This window comes from Delphinus delphis, chromosome X (genome assembly GCF_949987515.2).
Source record: "Delphinus delphis chromosome X, mDelDel1.2, whole genome shotgun sequence".
Classification (NCBI taxonomy): domain Eukaryota; kingdom Metazoa; phylum Chordata; class Mammalia; order Artiodactyla; family Delphinidae; genus Delphinus; species Delphinus delphis.
The window spans coordinates 5,397,675-5,420,313 of record NC_082704.1 but is presented as its reverse complement, the minus strand read 5'-3'; the positions used below and the strand labels follow the sequence as shown (position 1 = coordinate 5,420,313).

Here is a 22,639-nt window from a genome sequence, read left to right as displayed (position 1 = left end):
CAAACAACAAAAAAGGTGAGGGTCCAAGAATATTGACACTTGCCTTCACTGCTGGTAGATGTATACCTTGGGGCAGCCTTACTGGAGGGTAGTGTGACCAAGGTCAAGAGCCATTCCTTAAGAATTTATCCTAAGGAATTTTTCATGAATATCTGCAAATATATAGCTACAGTGATAAATCATTGCATTGCAGAGTTCTTTATTTTTTCTTTTTCTTTTTTTTATTGAGGTATAATTGACATCTGACATTATATTAATTTCAGGTATACAACATAATGATTTGATATTTGTGTAAATTGTGAAATCATCACAATAAGTCTAGTTAACATCTGTCACCATACACAGTTACAAAATTTTTTTTTTCTGGTGATGAGAACGTTTTAAGATTTACTATCTTGGGACTTCCCTGGTGGCCCAGTGGTTAATGCAGGGGGCCTGGGTTTGATCCCTGGTCAGGGAACTAGATCCCGCATGCCACAACTAAAAGATCCCGCATGCTGCAACTAAAAGATCCCGCATGCTGCAATGAAGATCCCACATACAGATAAATAAATAAATAAATAAATAAATAAATATTTTTAAAAGATTTACTTTCTTAACAACTTTTAAATATGCATTACATTACCACAGGACTTATTTAATTGATAACTGAAAGTTTGTACCTTTTGACCCACTTAACCCGTTTCTCCCACCCCACCCCTAACCCCACCCCACACCTCTGGTAGCCACCAGTCTGTTCTCTGTATCTATGAGTGTTCTTCTAGGCAGTGTTCTTCATAATATCAATAAATTGTAAAAAACTTAAATGTCTTTGTACGGGGGAAATTATTAACTCATTTATAATAGAGCCGTATAATGTGATACTGTAAGATTATTAAAGATAGTGTTGGAAAATATTTAATGATATGGACAAATCCATGTCATGGGAATGAGGATGGATATCCTCTCCTCTTATATAGGAGGGAATCATGCAAATAAAACTAAAAGCAAGTTGTGTTGAAGTAGTGAGAAAGGATAAGGAAGGTTTACAGTGTCTAAGGCCTTGATTTTTATTCGTAAATAAAGAAGCCAACATATTTGCCAAGAGTTTCTGTGATGGGGCCTGACTTAGTTGGAATACATACTGTTTCCATGTTGTTAGTTGATTGGGCCTCCGAATGTCAAGATTGTCAGGCAAGTTCACTATTGTAAATTAGTTTACAGTGCAACAATGGGATGTCAGCCTATAGCTTAAGCATTTTGAAATTTATTTATTTTTTAATTAATTTATTTAAACTTAATACTCATTTTTCAGTTTCACAGCAAAAACATATTCTGATTATTAATTGTACCTAAGCTGTTATGGGTTTTAAATGCAATGTCTGTTAGCTCTTAGACTTTCCATATTTAATTTAAGCACAGGTAATTACTTTTAAAGGGTCAAAGAAAATGATAAATACTTTATATGTTGGGATTAATAATTTCACTTTTCTTAAGGGTTCTCGAATTCTGTGTCTCCAACTGAAAATATTCTGTGGAGCAATGAAAATGTTAATGGACAACCTCTGGAAGAAACTGCTGCCGGGGAAACTCTGTTAAGTTTTTTCTTTCCAACAAGTAAGTTCCTGTTTTATTTTATTCCTCCCAATGTCCTTGTTTTGAAAACAGTAGTTAAATGTTTAGGAGGCAGTGTGGTCTATTGGCATTGGAGTGAGACAAACCTGAGTTTTAATCCTGATTCTGCCCTTTGCCTTAGGCAAGATAACCTCTGAACCTCAATGTCTTCATCTTTAAAATGAAAATATTTACCACAAAGAATTGCGAAGGTGAACTGAGACAGTATTTTAAGTCATTCCATAAATATTTGTTACTCTTTACAGAATACTTTTCCTTTACAAATCTCTAAACCTTTCAAAATTTACCTTAATGGCATTGCTTGAAATTTAGTCACTGATCCAGTATTGTGAAATTAGTGTCTTCTGTGGCATTAATCAGGGTACTGTGTAGCTCTAATGTTATGGAATATACCAGATGTTTTCCCATCTGTTTCAATGATAAAAAGTTCAGGTTTCAAGTCACATCATCTCTGTCTTTTTGTGATTCTGTATATAATGTGTTTATCAAGCACATGATGGCCCCTGAGATTAACCACAAATAAACACATTTCATTTTGTACAGCATGTGGTGCCCTTTCAAGGAGAAGGTTCAAATAAATTGACATATGTGAATTATAAAGATGAAGCTTTTATTAAAAATCATGCAGAATTCTAATAAAATTTGATGTACATATATAAGCACAAAATTGTATCCATTGTTTAATTCCGACTCTACCACTGAATTCTTCTGTGATTTTGCATAAATCTCTTCTTGTTTCTCTAAGAGGTTTCCAGTTCAAAACAAGCATTATGACATCTACTACCAATGAGAATAGCAAAATAAACAAACTCCTTAAATAATTTATTTAAAAATACTGCCATGGTCAAATCGATTGGAGAAAGAGAAGTCTGATAAGGTGGTATGTTGTGAAGCTGAAAGAATAGTGAGCGCTGGAGTTCGTCATAAACAACAAATGATGATTTAAGCTTTAGAGCTTGAGAAGATAGCAGATGTAAACTGTCCCATAGCTACCTATAATAAGTACATTATACAAACACTGACGCCACCTTTAAAAATAGTCTGAATAAGATATCTGCATTTCTGGGCTTCCCTGGTGGCGCAGTGGTTGAGAGTCCGCCTGCCGATGCAGGGGACACGGGTTCTTGCCCCGGTCCGGGAGGATCCCACATGCCACGGAGCGGCTGGGCCTGTGAGCCATGGCCGCTGAGCCTGCGCGTCCGGAGCCTGTGCTCCGCAACGGGAGAGGCCACAACAGTGAGAGGCCCGCGTACCGCAAAAAAAAAAAAAAAAAAAAAAAAAAGATATCTGCATTTCTGAAATACTCCTCCAACCTGGTGCAGTACGTTGAGCCAAAATCAATTTATGAGATGACGTTTTTGCCCAAAACAATCAGACCGTTCTATTTTAAGAGAAATATCATACCTAGGTTGATTCAACTCTTTCAACAGTGATTAAATATTTATAAAATGTTATATACTGTATTCTTGAAAAAGAATAACTACAAGTTCATAAAATGTGAAGTACTTTTAACCAATTTATTTCCTTCCCTATATAATTAAAAATGAATATTCTTCCCACTTAAGCACTAACAAAAAGACCGTCTTCTCATCATTAGACTGTTGTTAGTAATAGATTCATCTCTTGCAGATTAAAATGATAACCTTGAGACAGACTGGCAGGGAAGCTTGAGAGGTCACACAATCCTTCTCCCTTTGGATAAAATCATACACTTAAACTGATAAAAATTGTTCTACCCTTTTTATTCTTCAAAATTAGTAATTTGAGTCTAAAAGCTAATTTTAGTATCTGGCATAAAGTCCATCAGATGCAATTTAGGTATAAAATAACAGAAGCCCAGCATTAGAAGGGACCTTAGAGATCATCTAGTCCAGTCTCTCCTATGATTTAAAATCTCTTCTTGTATGATTTTCATTCCTGGAAAGTGGTCTTTGAACAATATCTGTAGTGAGGAACTCAGCACACAGGAAGTCCATCAGATCTCTGACCAGGGCCTGACAATTGTCACCCTTCCCTGAGTGTGTGATGTCCAGGACTGAACATGGTATCCTAGATGCAGCCCATCCTGGGGAGGAGAGTCACTCTGGGCCTGGCAGAATTGAAGAACAGATTGCTTAGAGTATAACAACAAAGTAGGCTAAGCTCTCACATGTCTAAAATGTTTGGGAAATGAATATCCAGGCCAACTGGTAACGCATTAAATTTGTGACCTTGCGCAAGTTACTTCGATCCTTTATTTCTTCATTTTAAAAATGGAGGTTGTAAAACTAATTTTGAGAGTTTGTTGTGAAGATTGGAAATAATGTGCGTAAAGCAAGATACCTGGCCCAAATAGGTGACTAATGAATGGTAGCTGTTGTTATTCTTACCTGAGCTTCAGGAATTGCCAGTCTTTAAAGTAGAGGAATATAATAAAAATATACCAAGAGGTAATAATATACTTATAACCATTATATTATTCTTTGCTGATGTTGAAGTGCTTCAGAGTGATCGTAAAACATCATTTATTACTTTTCTAAGTCTGTAGTTGTTGATAGTATTGGAGATTGAACTGAATCTATGCTGGCCTTAAGCCATACTGTAGAGGTTTTCTTTTCAAATAAAAATCTGATATCTGCGTTTTTAGTTGTCACTTGTTTTTTATATAAAGCAGGATGTTTAAAAAATCAGCTGTTTCAGCTTGTGAATCTTACAGATTCAGATATGTATGAATTTCTTACAGTTGCATGAATCTTGGTATTCATGCCATAAATCATTGCCTATTCAAAATTATAGAGTTGTAACTTAAGGCCAAAAGGAAGAATCTTAAAACATACTGCAGTGCCAATATGATTAAGTGTTCACAGAAAGTAGGTCAATGCCAATAGTATTACTTATTTTACTCCCTAGCAGTAAACTGTGTGAATTTTACTTACATTCAGTCTCACTGATGGATTCAGTGCATTTCTGCAGCTTAGTAAAATTGAGTGAGAGTGTATCTGTGGTATTCTTTTAACAAGGTGTTAGTTTTAAGGGCATTTGGCCTGTTCTAGCTATTTAGCCCTTTCTGTAAGTTTGTATCACTACTAATCAGCTTATGTTTATAGTCATTTTAAAAGTACCTTACCGGGCTTCCCTGGTGGCGCAGTGGTTAAGAATCTGCCTGCCAGTGCAGGGCACACGGGTTCGAGCCCTGGTACGGGAAGATCCCACATGCTGCGGAGCAACTAAGCCCATGCGCCACAACTACTGTGCCTGCGCTCTAGGGCCCGCGAGCCACAGCTACTGAAGCCCGCGCGCCTAGAGCCCGTGCTCCGCAGCAAGAGGAGCCACCGCAATGAGAAGCCCGCGCACTGCAAGGAAGAGGAGCCCCAGCTCACCGCAACTAGAGAAAGCCCGTGTGCAGCAACGAAGACCCAATGCAGCCAAAAATAAATAAATTTTAAAAAACCAAAAAAACAAAAACTACCTTACCAATGATCTGTTAACAATTTATATTTTTCTGCAGTTTATCTAGAATTGAAAATGTGTGATGTTAAGTAACTTTGTGGTAACTTTTCATTTAACTCTTATTTTTTCAGCATTTATTACTATTTGTATATTTCATTCAATCTTTTCTTTAAATGTACAAGCTTAAGTGTTTGTTTTTCTTTTCTTTTGTCTTGCAGTAATTATTTAATTAGGGCAAGTACTTAATAACCATGCTGAATTCTCTTTCTTGCATTTTGTTTCTAAAAGCATGCATTGTACAGGAGAATCAGGAGATAAAGCCTTGCCGTCACCTGCAAGATCTTAGCAAAAGTGAATGTTTGAGATACAAATGCTGTTATTCGTCATCCAAGACCAGTAAATTCAACTGTTTTGCCCCGCTACGAGACAGTAAGTTAATCCTTTTACATTTATTATATTCCTGTTTTTAAAAATTGAATAAACAGGTCACAATGGCATAAGTTTAAATTTGGGTCCCTCAGCTTAACATTGAAAGGAGGCTCCCAGCCCTAGAGCAATACCACCTGTAGAAAGTCCTGAGGTGGTCAGGCCTCTATTCATGAGCCATTTCTGCTTAGTCCTTAGATGTGACTATGGCAGTTTGAAATTAGTTTCATCTTTTCTTTTGCTTTAGTCACTATCTTGTCCCATAGATTCCAGGCTTTGTGAGATGTAACCCTCAATGCCTGGGAGAAGATACCAGTCAAGCATGCCTTAGCTTACTTTCTCTTCCCATCTTTTCTTCCTGAGTAGAATTCTTCTCATTTATCTTTTCTTCAGCATCTCAGTATGTAACAGTAACTTGAATGTTTCCTGTTAAGTCTGTTTGTCAGTTTCTCTCTTTGTTCTTTTGTTTTTGAATTAGGTTCTTCTCTTAAGATTTTTTTTCTTTACAATGCTTTGAATACTAGACCATCTGTTTTTTGCTCCTTCATTTGGATAGTGGGGACATATTACCAGTTGGTCCCTTCATGGACATATTTGATATGATTAACTACTAACAAATGGTACAGAAAGGACACATGCAAAACAGTGTCTTAGGTTAATATAGTCCCTATTCAATTTACAGGTCTTTGTTGAATATCTAGTATTAATAATGGGAACTGAAACCTGATCATGAACATAGTATTACAATTTTAACACTGTCACATGGTGTTTATAATTCATTCATCAGTTTAGTCTTTATATTATGTGTGAAGAGACATTTGGTTCTTGTAGAGGGAAAAATTGAACCGTGACTTACAATTCCCCAATCATATTAGAATGCATTTCCAAATGAATATAAGAATAAAATATACTTATTCACCTGCAGATTCTTGATTTCTCATTTAATATAATGTTTTATAGTTGAGAAGTAAACATTTAAGAAACAATTCCTTTGTCAAGTTAAGTATTCATAGAGGAATTCACTTCCTGAGTATTGTAGGATATATAACATATGGCCAAGGAAAAAACATGCTTGGGTCATAGGAAGAAATATATATAGTCTGAATCGTAATAATCTGGTAACAAAAACAGTAGGATCATTTGGTTAAGGCTTCCATTGGGGGGAGCATACTTAAAGTGTAACCTTTAGTTGTATTTCAAGAACATTTCATGAACTCCTGCTACTTACAGAGTACCAATGATATTTACCTGTCATATAAGAATACCTCCTTATTTTACTTTATTAACTGATAGTTTTTTTAATAAAGACTATGAAAGAGCTCAGATTTGCTTCTCTTGCTTAAGTCATAAAAATAACAGGATATAATTAAACCACCAGAGCCTATGCAGATGTTCCGGATGTTTGGGCTTGGTGTGATCAGCATTCTCATCCTGGGATGTCTGCCCATTTGTTGCTACTTGCTTTGCCAGAGGAGGTAGGCAAACATCAACTTTTATTTGCTGATTGCTGAGTATACTTGAATATTTCTGTGTAGACACATTTATTCATAGCTCCAAAAGCACAGGGATTATGTTTAGGTCCCTTTTGTTTAAAAGAAGGTAGCTTGGGAAAAACCTAAAAGTTGAGTTACCATAATATTTCTTCAATGCATGTTATTTTATTTTTCCATAAATTTAAGACATCCTCTTGCATAGTCTATACATCCCCTCATCAAACAAAATCCCAATTGGAAGGAAAAATAAATCAGTGAGCTGAGGGTATGTAGAGTGGAAGTGGTTATTAACTGCAAATCAGAAGGATTCCCAGAAGTGTTAGCTTCCATCTAGTAGATGGTCACCTACCATTGGGTCTTAAAGTCTTGATCTTCCTTCAAGCCAATTTGTATCAGATTTCTTATTAGCATCTTATACAAAATCCCAGTGGGCTGTTGGCATGATGCTTGTAAGTTTTTCTAAATAGCTCCCTACCTGCTGGGACAGAGTGGGTGTGGAGGTAGAGAGCAGGGCCAGGGCTAGGGTCGGATGAGTGAGGCACTCACTCTCAGGTTTGTGCAAGTGCAGGGTCGGCACTAGCACACCCTGAGAGCAAGTTCCTCCTTAAACTTTTTGGTAAAGAAAAGTTGCCTGTTGAAGATTAAGCATCTTTGATGTTTTTATTTGAGTTAATAAGAAGGTGATATTTGAGTTACCAAGAAATTATTTAGATTTCACCAGAAGATTTAGACTATACATGTTACCTTATTTTCAATAAAGATCATTAAGTCTTTTTTTTTCTTTTTTGTACCTTTTCCTTGAGTCTGATGAATTTGTCATACTCATCATTGTAGTTTCAGTTCATAGCAGAATGCCTCACATATAGTGGATGCTTAATATATTTTTGTTGAATAAATGAATAAAGAAATACAGTGGATGGAGTTGACTAGCCTGGAAGGCAGTCATATAGTGATTTAAACTTTCTCATTGCTTTCATCACTTTCTCAGACCATTTTGAAGACACCGTTGGGTCACAGCCTTTCAGCTTTTCCAGTTTGCATGACTGTCAATTCTTTTCTCAGTTTTCACTTAGTTTCCTATAATGAGTGAGTTATCTCTATTCCTAGGCTTCTTTCTTTTCTTTCTTTTCACAGGTGAATGGGAATAGGAGTGGAATTTTTGACCCTTCTGTCTTCCCTCCAAAGCTTGATTTCATATAAAAATAACCCATGAATAAAAATGAAATACTATTTGCTAGAAATAGGTAGCTTAGGATTATGCCATGCAATTTAGAATATCTGTTATAATAGGCCTGCTATAATAATTTCGTTATGGTCCCTCTGTTATGCCTCTGCCAAGGAGTTTTATGGGGATGCTAAGGTACACTGGAGTTTTCTCTAAAATGAGTTCCAGAGGATTATCCTTTAATAGAACATATTTTCTTCTTTTTACATAATACAAACTGCTTGAGAGACTTGAACAATGTGAATGGTATATATATAGAATGCCATAAATTTTGGTTTACTATAGTTTATTTATTTATTTACTTACTTTACTATTTTGTGTAAGAGTGGTATGTACCTTCAGTCATCCTGAGCTCTTTGTTGCAACCTCAGAGCAGGTGTCAGTTTCAGCTTGCTGCTTAGCTGAATTTCCAGGAACAGTGGATGGTTGAGGGTGGATGGGGCACTGTCAGCTTTTCCTGGTAAGCTGATTTTAGAAGCAAGGAGAATAATTGTGTTAGAACAAAGATCCTATCCTTGATACCAAACAAGGAGTTTAAATGGAGGCCAAAGCCTGCTAAACCCTCCTTTTTGGGGGCAAGGTATCTCTTTAGAGCTATCCCCTTAACTCACTTTCTGTTCTCCATCTCAAAGAATAAAGAGCTAGATAAACTGTTACAGTAGTAAATGACAGTAGGTAAAATAAATGATCCCATAAAAGGGAAATAGATGCAGCAGTAAAATCAAGTGTAGTGGTTTAGAAAAAGAAAAGAAAGAAGCCAAACACAGTTGTTTGTCTGAATCAGAGGGGCCCACAGCGAAATGCATATCTATAGTAACATGATCTGGGCCTCGTTGTTAGAAGAACCTTTGAGGCATTGGAAGATACTCTTTTTTAAAAAGAAAAATTATTTATTTATGTATTATTTATTTTTGGCTGTGTTGGTTGTGTTCGTTGCTGCGCGCGGGCTTTCTCTCGTTGCAGTGAGCGGGGGCTACTCTTCGTCACGGTGCGCGGGCTTCTCACTGCGGTGGCTTCTCTTGTTGCGCGGAGCATGGGCTCTAGGCGCGTGGGCTTCAGTAGTTGTGGCTCGCAGGCTCAGTAGTCGTGGTGCACGGGCTTAGTTGCTCCACGGCATGTGGGATCTTCCCGGACCAGGGCTCGAACCCGTGTCCCCTGCATTGGCAGGCGGATTCTTAACCACTGCGCCACCAGGGAAGTCCCTGGAAGATACTCTTAAGCTCCTCTTGCTGGATCCTTTCCTATACATTGAATATACATTCCTTCAGGAAAAAGCTGTTGTAGTTCTTCTATTTTGGCCTTCAGTCATAAGCCAAACAAATGATGTTTTGACATTCCTCAGCTCCTATAGTTTGGGCAGTGCCTTTTATTTACAGGTAACCTAAGGAGCTAACAACTGGCAAGAGTTGGAGGGATGAAAAATGAGAAGTAATATGAGTAGAGGGGAGGAATGAAAGCAGTTTACCTAAAGAGGATAATCACTTTCCAGAGACAAATGCATTTCATTTTTTAATGCCTGATTCACGCTTTCTCCAGTTGACCATGTTCAGTCACTGCTTGTGCTAGGTATTGTGGAGGATGCAGCAATGTCTAAGAGATAGGCTCTAGTTTTAAGGAGCTTCAGTCTACCTTAAAATAAATCCCAAGCACGACATATTAAGAACAATATAAGATGGAATATAATTAAGGACTAAAATGAGTGGTGGCAGTAACTTATAAAAGTTCTGAGGCATTGGGGATAAGGCTGAGTGGGAGAGGAAAGAGTGGGCTCCATGGTGGAAGTGCTATTTGAGCTGAGTTTTTGAAGGGAGGACAAGATTTGGGTTAGGTGGGGAGGGGGCCCTCCCACAGAATTCATTACATCCAGATGGAGTCTCCTTATTATAGATCCCTTAAATGCTTATCATTTCTAAGCAGGAGTGGCTGAACTTTGCCCCTTTAATAATCTGTAACTGAATCTGTAGTTTACTTCTATATTCAAGTGTGGTATGAACCAGGTAAACAAAACTCAAGCCAGCTTGAACTGGTTCACATATACAAAAGGGAACAGAGAGCATTAGTGAAAAGCTTTCTAAGAATTTGCTACTAATAGCCTTATTAAACTCGCATATAAGATGCATTTTGAAATTCATTATGTCCTCAAGGTTATGTAAGATCTATTTTTATTCTCATTAATAGGGATCAGAAGCCTCATTAGGTTTAAGTGTCACTGGTAGGCTTAAGACTTACATAGAGATGAAGGAACAAACAGGTGGATTGGGACAAAAGGAAGCAGGGGAGGGGGCTCTAGGGCGAGAGAGGAGAAAGGGGGTGGCTGAATTTTTCCTGTTACAGTAATACAGTGCCAATAACAGTAGTTTCAAGTGCAAAATTCAGCTGCTAATCTTTATCTGTTTTTATATAAAGTTTAATCTGTATGTATATGCCAGTTAAACATCCTGTGTATTATATAGTGATATGATATTTGAGTGTGTACATAGCTTTAGTAAGGTGAAAGATTCAAACATTGTAATACCATGCCTATTAAAATCAGATGAAGTGTATTTTCAATGTTCTTTTTCTTCCTGTCAGATTGAATTTGTAATTTCGAATTAAGAAAAATTCAGAACTCAGTCTGAAAATGACAAGACTATGTTTTCTTTCAACTAATAAAAAAGCCATGTTTTTTTAAGATTGTAGATCATCTGATACACAGATGATGTAAATAGCACATCCCCCATACACTTTCAATGTTGCTGCTTGCCAGATGGCTGTTACTGAAAATTTCTACATTTAGACAAATCCTGCTGAGTGATTCTCTGTATTATAATGTGGTTTTCATTATGTAGATAATCTTAATACCACTTACTCTCATAGAATGGGAGGTAAAGAATTGGGAATAAATGTGTCAAAAATTGCCTAAAAATCATCACCCATTGAATTTTAAAAATAGGCATTTACATTTTCAAATCCCTATGTTTGTGTGTCTCATTATACTGTACAATATAATTAGTAATGTTATTTTGAAAAGGATTATGCAGTAATTAGCCAACTGCTGAAAGGTTTGAAGTTCCTAGGATTATATACATATGAATTCAAAGAAAGGAAATAAAGTCTATAAATTTTAAAAGTATGGCTGGGCTGTAAGAACTTTGACAAAATATGATCAGATGAGAATGTGAGCAAACTGGAACCCTTAATCTAACATGAGTCACTATAGATTTGAAATTCACATAAAGCCAGTTCTTCTTGGACCCTGTTCAAGGTAATTTAGTTATTGAAATAATAAGAGAACCTCATTATATGCGGATTATATGTCTGAGGTATTCCTATTGCAGGGACTCCAAGGGCAGCATTTTAGAGAATTCTGGGATATTAGGTACTATTAAAAAGAAGAGTTTGTTGCCAAGTAACTAATAACCTCATTGCAAAATGCAGTGGCCTTTTCTCAGTTTCCATCCAACTTGACCTTTTTGTCACAAGTACACTGTTGACTGCTTCCTTTTTGAAACTTTCCTTCCTTGGATTTCATTGTTCTCCTTACCATTCTGATCCACCTCAATTTGCTTCTCTTTGTTTTCCCAACTGTGGTTGTCTCCCAAAGCCTTATTCTCATCTATCAGAGAATATTACAAGTATGTAGTAGAAAGAATATTTTAAAAGATCTGTGTTCTACTTCTGCCTTCACTACCAGTTTTATAGTGAGCTTAACTTTTTTTGGTGTTGATTTTCTCATAAAGTTAGAGTAGAGAATTGAGTTAGAAAATTTCTGAAGTCCTTTCTGAACATAATGTTCTGGGCTTGTTTGGATAAATGACTCTTAAACATACATCCTGAAATCCTCACCTCTATCTGTTTTATATTTCCAACTGCCTTCATGAATTGGGTGTTCTGTTAGTGCAAAATGCACTTACTGCAGCATTGCAAAACTGAACTTCTTTTTCTCCCGAATCATCTCCCCTTGACACCCGTTCATTTCTGTCGGTGATTTCTTTAGTCTCCCAGGCTAGAAACCTTGGAATCATCTGTGACTATTTACTTTCCTTTATCCTTAATATGTAATTCTATTCCTTCAGGCTCCCTGTCATTTTTTTGGTTTCCTTTGGGATGAGTCTGGGATTTACCTCTTCATATTTTATAGTCGCAGCTTAGTCCAGGCCTTTTATGTTGTCAACTGCTGTCCTAAGTAAGTGGTTTCAGGAGAGGAGCAAAAGGGGAGCAAAATATATTAGTTTTCCAGGGATGCCATAACAAAATACCACAGTCCAGTTGGCTTAAACAGTAAACATTTATTTTCTCACAGTTCTGCTGGCTAGAAGTCTATGATCAAGATGCCAGCTGATTTGGTTTCTGGTAAGGGCTCTCCTGGCTTGCCGATGGCCACCTTCTCTCTGTGTGCTCACATGGTCTTTCCATGATGCCTGTGAGGGGGGTAGAGAGAGAAAGAGAAAGCTGTCTGGTTTTTACTAAAAAGAATTTTAAAATTAGTTTTTATAATGACATTAATTTTACTGATCAAGGCCCCACCCTTATGACCTCATTTAACCTTAATTACTCCCTAGAGGTACCATCTTCAATGCAACCATACTGGGAGCTAGGGCTTCAAGATGAATTTTAGGGACACAAACATTCAGTCCGTAACACAAGACTAGCCAGCATCCAAATGCAAAGGCAGAATTGGGAACTGAGGAGAGCATTGAGATGATATGTCCAATGCAAATAATTTATACAAGAGACACAATAACTGCGATGGGGCTGCAGGTGGTTTTTGGAAGATGGCTAGGCTTTAGGTCCTGGAGAAGTTTCCTGGCCCTTCAATAGGAATGTGTGGCTGTGCCGTTAGGAAGGAGAGAGTGAGTAGGGATGCTTGCCAAGCTAATTTGGACATATACGTGGACCCCTAGTCTACTGTCCTTCTAATCCATCCTGTTATATCCTGCCAGGCTTATCTTCCTAAAATAGCATTATTTCATTTCATTATATCATTCAAGAACTTCTAATGCATTCAAGAATATCTGGATTCCAGGCCATCTGTTAGGTGCTGTGAAGGGCAAAGAGGTGAATCAGATCATGCTCTGTGCTTTCAAGGGACACATAGTCTAATAAAGGGTATATACAAGTATCCAAGATAGAAAGTCACACTCAAAAGGCACAGATAAAAACAATGAGCATGTTTGGCCTTTTCCAGTTTATGTGAAGTTTTCACATACATTGTCGTGTGTGACCTTCAAGACAGGTGCAGGGAGGTTTGGCTTCTTGCTCAAGATTATGTAGTGATAGAGCAAGGATTCCAATCTGTCTTCCGATTTCTTTCTCTTTTTACTATAGGAAATAGGAAGAAAATTAGATAAAAACAGCAGCATCTTGTTGCTTCAAGTCCACTCGAAGGGCTGTGGCTTTCATCTATATTGGACTCATTCTATAACTCCAGTAATATTTCTTGTAATACTCCATGTATCTTTTGCTCCAGCCAGGGAACTCTCTTACTTTTCTTGGCATACCCCAGGCTTTATTCTTGCCTCTGTTCTTTTGCCCATGTTCTTCCTAGATCTTGGGATTGTTCTTCTTCATCCTCTTCACTTGTTTGAATTCTTTCTTACCTTCAAATTGCAGCTGCCCCAACTCTTCCATGAAGTGCTCTGCAACTGCTCCAGATTCCAGTGTTTTGTCTTGTCTTAAAACCTCTTTCTGTGCTGGTATTCTTATCCACATAATCTAACATGTAATTATCCTTTGTTTCCTATTGTTTGTTTTCTTTCTCTAGCTAAATTGTAACCTCTGTGAGGACACTGGGGCCAAGTTCATACTTCTTTGAGTCTAGAACTGGGGATACCCAAATGGGGTTTCTGCACAGGTATCATCATCATCCCTTTGGAACATGTAAGAAACGCATGTTCTCAGGCACCACCCCAGACCTACTGAATCAGAAACTCTGGGTTTAAAGTCCAGCAATTTGTGTTTTAACAAGCCCAACAAGTGATTCTCATGTACACTCCGGTTTGAGAACCACTGATCTCTAGACCATGTGGTAAGCAAATCAGTAAATAATTATTGGAATAATCTAGTTAGTCATTTCTGTGGATTTTATGACTGTTTTGTGACGTTGCAAATGATAAGTTAAATTTATAAGCTTTCCTAGCTATAAAAGTGATGTTATGTTCTTTAACTATCTTAAATAATTTATATTTATATTAATAAATTATAGTTTATTAAGGAACATGGAAAAATCAACCCACTAGATCAGTGTTTCTCAAACTGTGGACTGTAGATGGCTTCTGTGGAAGTAACCTTAGGAATATTTAATAATACAGATTGCCGGGCTTTACCCAAGAGATTCCGATTTTGTAAGTCTGAGGTTTGGTCCTGAAATTTATATTTTTAAAGCACCCCAAATGAATCTGGTACACAGCCCATTTGGAATTGCACTAGGTTCTCCAGTTCAACCGTTTATTCATTCATTCTTTCTGCATATCTTTATTGAGCTCCTGCTTGGTTTAGGCACTTGCTAGATGTTGTGTTCTCCATCTGATCATCTTCCTGGATAGCCTCGCTGTCCATGTTATGAGCCATCTAAGTCCATAGCCTTAGACTTCCCTGGTGTACTCAATTCTGAGGACTCTTGCCTGCACTCTGCATTGGCCACCCATTTTTGTGCCCATATCCTGAACCTTATCATTCATCAAAAATTGAACCTATGAGTCTCTGAAATCTTAAGCTTCAAAATCCTACTCTTTGACCATGGAGGGGGGTGTGTGTGTGCCTTGTTTTCTAGGTTTTTCCTTTCTTTACTTTTGCTACCCCTGTTTTCATTGAGACCTCCAGACTCTTTAACGCTCTCTTTTCCCCTGGTCTTCTACCTTTTTAACATCATCTGATTTCTTTATCTACCCTGGATCCTATTGCCTGTTACATCAATACAGTCTTTCCAGCTCCTTTGCTTCATTGAAATTGAATCCACACCACTTCTCTGCTTCTACATCTAAGCTTCTGGGAATTCCTAGAGGAAAAAAAAGTCTCACAACTGTATAGATATGTATCACTAGAAATTCCCAGTGGGCCTACTTAGTGTTTCCAGCCACACTATTCTACTTGATGCTTACAAACAACTTGCTGCCTTGCCACTCTGAGCTTTTCACACAGTGTACCTACCCACTGATAGAAATGCTGTCATATATCTATCTCCACTCTTCTTTATCTGGCTCACTCCACCCAGAATGCAGGCCTCATATTAGATGTCACCTCCTCTAGGAAGTTTACCCCAAACCTGCTGCCCAGATCGGGTCAGGCTTCTTCCTGTTTATCTTCTACCAACCTCTGCTTACCTCTACTTGGATTATCTCAATGTGATATAATTATCAGCCTATATATCTGCCTTCCCTTCTAAGTTTTAAGCTCCTTTGAGGGCAGGTCCCATGTCTTACTCATCTTTATGTCTCGCTGTTTAGAATAGTGTTAATTTCATAAATGAGCAGATGTGTCAGTGAGTGAATGAGTATTGGATAAGTTGATCTGTATATTTCAAGTGTGAGTATGCTGGTGACAGTATATGACATTTTATATGAAAAGAAGAAAATCACCTCTAGGACACTGAACAAATAATCTCACCCCTACTTTCCCCCTTGAGCATTCTCATTAGATATTGGGTAGAAAATGTAACTTTGGATCTCAGTAATGTTAGAAGGTTGAACCTAATACCAAGTCCTCTGCAACCTAAACCAGTGCAGTGAGTTTTAAAATAATAAGGCTGTGTTGCATTTTTCTTTGTTAATTAAGGGGAAATGTACACCATGAAATTTAAAATAAAATCTGTGGGTAAAGAAAACACAGTCATTTTAATTATGTGAAGTAAGATACATTGAAGTCACAGCATTGGAAAAAAAAGTATAAGTCCCTAATTTCTTATCTAAAATTCTGAAATTCAAGAAGTTCTGCAAACCTAAAACTTTTTTCCTAACTCATTTGGCAGCAAAACCTGATCTGACCTGACCTGAGACACTTTCTAGTCATTATTTAACGCTTAGAGTGAATATTCATATATTTTGTTGTAGAAATATTACTGTTTGATCATGAGATGCTGCCATAGACCCCATGAGAGTGTCATGTAATATGCAGTATATCATGTCATATTACCTTTCTAAAATCCAAAATATTCTGCATTCTGAAACACATGTAGCCCCAGGGGACTGAGAACTATGTAGTTGTTTCAGGTTTTTTGTTTTTTGTTTTTTGGTTTTTTTGAGACTGCAGTTAACAGTACTGCAATGTAAATAGACCATAGGTAAATCATATAAATGTATTTTTGGCCTTCACCCACTGTTTCATTTATGCCTGGAGACTTTTTATGATTCATTGAGAAAAAGGTGTTTATTTGCTCCATATCTGCCTTAGCTAGTGGAGCTCAGTGACAACCCAGTAATGTAGTTTTAGGGGAGAAAAGTGAGCATTACCTTCAGAGTCATGTCAAAATCAGGATTTTCTATCTTTGGGCCCCACATACACAGAACCCGCTGCTCTGTATAGCTAAGTAGCACTGTTGGGGCCAGGTATCCTCTTCTGTACACTATCTAGCATTGAGCTGAGGATAGGAATATGTATCTGTCATTACCTCTTCATAATCTTATATGCAAACCTCTTCATAATCTTATATGAAAATATTTCTCTCTTTCTTTCTCTTTTGTGTTTCCATCCTTACCTCTGCTTTGGGCATTCCTGTTTCTTTTCCTTGGATTGTTTTTAGGTATTTAGAAAGTGAAAGCTCTGTAAACATAAATATCAACTAACATTTCCTGAGTCCTCACTGGGTTACCAGGCTCTGTGGGATATATGAAGTTACAAGGTAAAGCTCTAGCCTGAAGTTATTTCCAAGCTCTGGGGGGAAAAATAAGACAACAGTAGACAAAATAGACTACAATAGCGTAGTGGGTAAGAGATTGTGCTTTAGATTTAAGCAGGTCTGGATTTGAATCCTGCCTCCAGTACTGAGTAGTCTGGTGACCTTGGGCAAATTACCTTCCTTCTCAGTGCCTCAATTTCCTGTATGAAAAATGGAAATGATAGAAATAGTACCTGCCTCATCAACTAAATAAGATCATGCACATGAAGTACTTATACACAGGCCTTGGAATGCAGGAATTCTATCATACCTGCCGTTATTAGTCATTATTTGCTAATGCTGCAGTGTTGTCTAATAGAAAACGTCTGTACTTGAGTCAGACAGACATAAGTTCAAATACTAGTAACACCTCTATTTACTAGCTATGTATGACCTTGGATAAGTTATCTTACCTCTTTAAGCCCCAGTTTAATCATTTGCACCTTATAGGGCTGTCGTGAGGATTAAATAAGATAAAATATGTAAAGCACCTGGCCAAGTTCTTGGCCTGTGAGAGGCTCTCAAGTACCCACCTCCATCCACTGTCCACACAAATGCAAAGAAGAACAGGATTGAATACCCAATGATAGCAATAGTGAGTGTGAGTGTGAAATTGTAAAATTGTAGATGATCATGTAATGTGAACTATTACTATTTAGTTTTGAAGTTCATAAGAGAGAGGAATCCCTATAGGCTAAGAGTGAAAGAGAAGGCTATCTAGACAAATAATATATAAGCTGGATCTTGAAGGGTGGGTAACATTGATGTCAGCAGAGGGAAGTAGGATGGCATTCCTGTTGCAGAGGATCCAATGATCAAAATAATGCTATATAGAATAATAATTATGGTTACAATGATAAATATGAGTGAGCCAAGTATAATACTTTCTATCAGAGTTATTAAATCTGGAATTAAACAATTAGGTGGGAATGTGTAAAGAGTTATGTGAGCAAATAGCCTTTTCCTTATAACCCACCATTGTTATTATTCTGTCACTGTTGAGAAGTAAGGTTTCACTTTGAACTTTTAATATTGCAGCATATGGGCCAATCCTTTACGAAGGAAAGTCAACAGAATTTTAAAGGGTTTCAAGAACCGAAGACGCAAACCAAAGAGGGTTGCTGGAACATTAGGGAAAGCAACAGATGAGGAAGGGTTAGGTGATGAAAAGGAGCAGGAGACCACAGGTAATGACAATAGCATATAAAGTTGAAGTATTTAATATTTGATTCTTGTTATCAACATCTTGGTTCAATTGATGCCTATTTTTTTTATCCCACAAATGTTTGGACCACAGGAGTATCAGCTTCTGAAACAAATATTATCACTAGGGATATCTGGATGGGAGGAAGGTGGACAAGAAATGTGCTAGGTTGTTTGGGTGCCATATTATTTGGTATACATAGTTCAGCTCTTCAGGGAAACAAAGAAATGGAATCTGCCTGCCCTGACTCTGAAGCTCCATGATAGACACCCTTGCTAAATAATAATGACCATGGTCCTCCACGTGTGTTGACCACATGGCATATCCGGGGGAAGGAGCATAGCCTCAGGAGTCTGATAAATCTGAGATCAAATCCTGGATCCTAGGTGTAGTTTCAGCTACCTGCTCTCCAAACGTACACAATCCAGTATTAGAAGAGGTTCAGAGAGGGGATCCCAGGATCACACACGAGGGAACTACCTGGGCCTCATTTCACTTGCGCAGACTTACAGATCCCCTAGCCTTGGCCTGGGTCTCCTCCTCCCAAAGTAATTACCAAGGGCCCAGTAAGAATAAAATGGTTTGTGAGAAAAGAAGTATACTTCAAGGAATAGGGTACTAGATTGGGAGTCAGGAGACTCAGGCCATTAAGTAGTGGCATTTCCATGGGCAAGTAACTTAGCCTTGATACCATCAGCTGAGGGGGTGTGTGTGTGTATCTGTGTGTGTGTGTGTGTGTGTGTGTGTGTGTGTGTGTGTGTGTGTGTGTGTGTAGCTTAAGCATATGTGAAAATGCTTTGAAAATTGCAGTGCATTACTCAAGGTGTTCATTTCTAGCCTCAGTTATGGAGAAGGAGAGGAGTGGAATAACAGACCATTAAACTGAGCGTCAGGAGACTGGCTTTAGTCCCAGTTCTCCTGTTATTTACAGTGGGAGTTTGGGCAAGTCCCTTAACTTTCCTGGGCTCAGTTCATGAAAATACAAAATGGAGATTTGGACTAGATGAATAGGAAAAGTGACTTATCTCAGAGGAAACAAAAGAAAATTCTTATACAAGGTATTATCTGTGTGTATGTAATTGATGTATTATTTATATAAGGTAATACATAAATATATATAATAATAGTACATGTATATTATTACACATACCTATATATTACTTTGTATAACTTTAATGCAGTACACACATGCACATATATTGGGGGTTGGCCAAAAAGTGCCTTCAGTTTTTAAGTAAAAGACACCTTTTTCATTTTCACCAAGAACTTTACTGAACAACATATTCACCCTTTTGTTCCACTGCCTTCTGCCATTTTTCCGGCAACTTCGTAATTCCATCTTCCCAAAACTTTTTATCTTTTTGAGCAAAGAAAAGTTATTTTTATTTTAAGGAAAAAAGATTCCACTAAGAAATAATAAACCAGTAAGTTTACGGAAGAGTTAACAGTAGCACCCTGTCCCTACCCTGGTGACAACTTCAGGTCTGTTACACAGCTTAAAACATCCTGAACATGCTGCTTTTTTAACCTAAAACCTCTGAGTGATCCTCAGAAAAGGTCTCAGAATAGCTGCTTTTCTTGTTTTTTTTGGTAGGTATATCTATGTGGACTTGTAAACTTATGCAGCTTTATCTATAATATGAGAGCATGAATCTGTGGACTACTTCCTAAAATTAGGACTCTTTCTTTCCGCCTTTTAAAACACATTCCAGCACTCCTAAAGAGCCGGAAGTATTAGCTCAGTGTACCCCTCTACGAGTATCTCCCCCACCAGTGTATTTTCAAGACTCCTCTTTTCTTGGGCAGTTGTACCCCTCAACCCGCCCCACCCAAGTATAACCTGACACTCAAAATTCTGCTACTCAGCTACTCTCATTCTGACAGTTGGAGTGTCACTGTAGCACTCTATTAGCTCCTGAAGCTCATAGGTAACTAGGTGCCTTTTACAGTCCTCCATAGAATTGAAATTTTTTCCATTAAGAGAATTTTGTAAAGACCGAAATGAATGGAAATCCAAAGGTGCCATGTCTGGTGAATATGGTGGATGAATCGGAACTTCCCAGTCAGGCTGTAACAGTTTTTGCCTCGTCATCAAAGAAACATGCGATCTTGGCGTTATCCTGATGGAAGATTATGCGTTTTCTGTTGACTAATTCTAGACGCTTTTCATCGAGTGCTGCTTTCAGTTAGTCTAATTGGGAGCAGTACTTGTTGGAATTAATCGTTTGGTTTTCCGGAAGGAGCTCATAATAGAGGACTCCCTTCCAATCCCACCATATACACAACATCACCTTCTTTGGATGAAAAGCGGCCTTTGGTGTGGTTGGTGGTTGTTCATTTCACTTGTCCCACGACCTCTTCCGTTCTACATTATTGTACAGTATCCACATTTCATCACCTGTCACAATTTGTTTTAAAAACTGGAACGTTTTGTTATGTTTAAGTAGAGAATCGCATGTGGAAATACAGTCAAGAAGGTTTTTTTCGCTTAACTTATGTGGAACCCAAACATCAAAGCGATTCACATAACCAAGCCGGTACAAATGATTTTCAACACTTGATTTGGATATGTTGAGTATGTCGGCTATCTCCCACGTGGTATAATGTTGATTGTTCTCAATTAATGTCTCGATTTGATCGCTATCAACTTCAACTGGTCTACCCGACCGTGGAGCATTGTCCAGCGAGAAATCTCCAGCACGAAACTTCACAGACCGCTTTTGACACGTTCCATCTGTCACAGTACCTTCTCCATACACTGCACAGATCTTTTTTTTTTTTTTGCGTTTCAGTTGCTTTTTTACCTTTCTTGAAATAATAAAGCATAATATGCAGAAAATGTTGCTTTTCTCTTCCATCTTCAATATTAAAATGGCTACACAAAAATTCACCAGTTTTGATAAGTTTTTTTAAAATGCATGCTGATATAACAGCTGTCACAATACAATCTAGCAAAATGGTTTCGAATGAAGTTAAAGACAACTAAGCGCTACTAGAGCCATCTTATGGAAAAAAATGAATGAAACTTTTGGCCAACCCAATATATGCACACACGTGTGTATGCACACATATGACATTATAACTATACTAACAAAACTTGATTTCTGTGGGTCATTCTCTGAGGCATGGAAGTTAACTTTGTTATTCAGAAATTGTCATTGTAATGGTATTTTCTATAGTGTATTTTGTCTGTATGCCTCACTGTAATAAGATGATACATTGGCAAACTGAAAATAGCTAAGTTAATCATAGCATTCAATATAGAGAATTTGAGAACTTTGTCGCAGTCAGTTCCTTCTATAACAAAGTGTGATGTGTGTATAGTAGTTTTCAAGTTGTTTAACTCTACTTTACTTTTCTCCTGTAGCATTATTTTCCCGTTGAGAAGGACATGTCTTTCAGAGCAGAGGAGACTGTCCCAGTCATCCAAATCTGATGGAGTGTTCTAGAAGGATAAAAATTAGTTCTTATTTTTGTTGTGTTTATTTCTAAATATAAAATAAAGATATAATTCAGTTTTTGTGCATCAAACCAGAATCCGAATTCTTATTAAAAATAGCTCCTACAGAATTTTAAAAAACATATGAAAAGCACTGCTTGCATTTCAGGTCCTAGATAGTGATGTGATTTTTGCAACTTGGGTTATGTTATCAACATATATATACTTCTGTTGGTGTTAAATAAAGCAGGGATTTCATGTTGTTATTCACCTTCAAGCAAAGTGGTAGAAAAAACCCAGTGATCATATTTCACTGTATATGGCACTCTTTGTTTTGAGGAAAAGAGGTAAAAATATTTTGTATTAGGGTTCTTTGTAGTTTATAATTTATAACATTTTTTCCACCATAAAAGTAAGACACACTCATTATAGACAATTTGGTAAAAAGGCTATGTAGAAGAAAGGAAAAAAACTCAACCATAATCTACTACCCAGAGCTGAACACTGTTATTATCTTATATTTACTTTTTGAAGAAAACAGTTGTGTTCTGTGACATACGTAAAATTGATTTTTTAAAAAAATTGTATCTTTTTTTATGATTTACTTTCCTCTTTGAAATGTGTAGGGCTCAAGTTTACCTGGGCTTATTGCTCATTCATTCAACAAACATTGATTTAGCCCCTGCTAGGCTATGTACTGGGGATATAATCATGAGCAAAATAGACTTAGCCTTTCCGTCACGGAGCTCACCATCCAGCTGGGGAAGAAGTCAGGTAAAGAAGTAATGACAGGGCTGTGATGGGAGGAGTACCAAGTTCTATGGGAGCAGATGGCAGGGACAGTAGCCCAGAGTTCAGGAAGAGACATTAAAATGAAAGGTAAGGGGGATGAACAAGCGTTTGCCATGGAATCACTGTGTGGTGGAAGGAGTGTTTCAGGTATGAAGGCCCAAATGCA

The 22,639-nt window shown here is 37.5% G+C and overlaps 1 protein-coding gene across 1 annotated transcript in view; it reads left to right on the top strand.

Annotated features, from left to right (window-relative positions):
• Positions 1-20,366, top strand: part of FMR1NB (FMR1 neighbor) — a 31,942-nt gene extending 11,576 nt beyond the window's left edge. The window contains exons 2-6 of the mRNA XM_060002717.2: positions 1,477-1,596; positions 5,332-5,472; positions 6,848-6,944; positions 18,077-18,225; positions 20,224-20,366. Of these exons, the coding sequence (XP_059858700.2) occupies positions 1,477-1,596; positions 5,332-5,472; positions 6,848-6,944; positions 18,077-18,225; positions 20,224-20,366 (650 nt within the window). The remainder of the gene's footprint in view (positions 1-1,476; positions 1,597-5,331; positions 5,473-6,847; positions 6,945-18,076; positions 18,226-20,223) is intronic.
• The last annotated feature ends 2,273 nt before the right edge of the window (positions 20,367-22,639 follow it).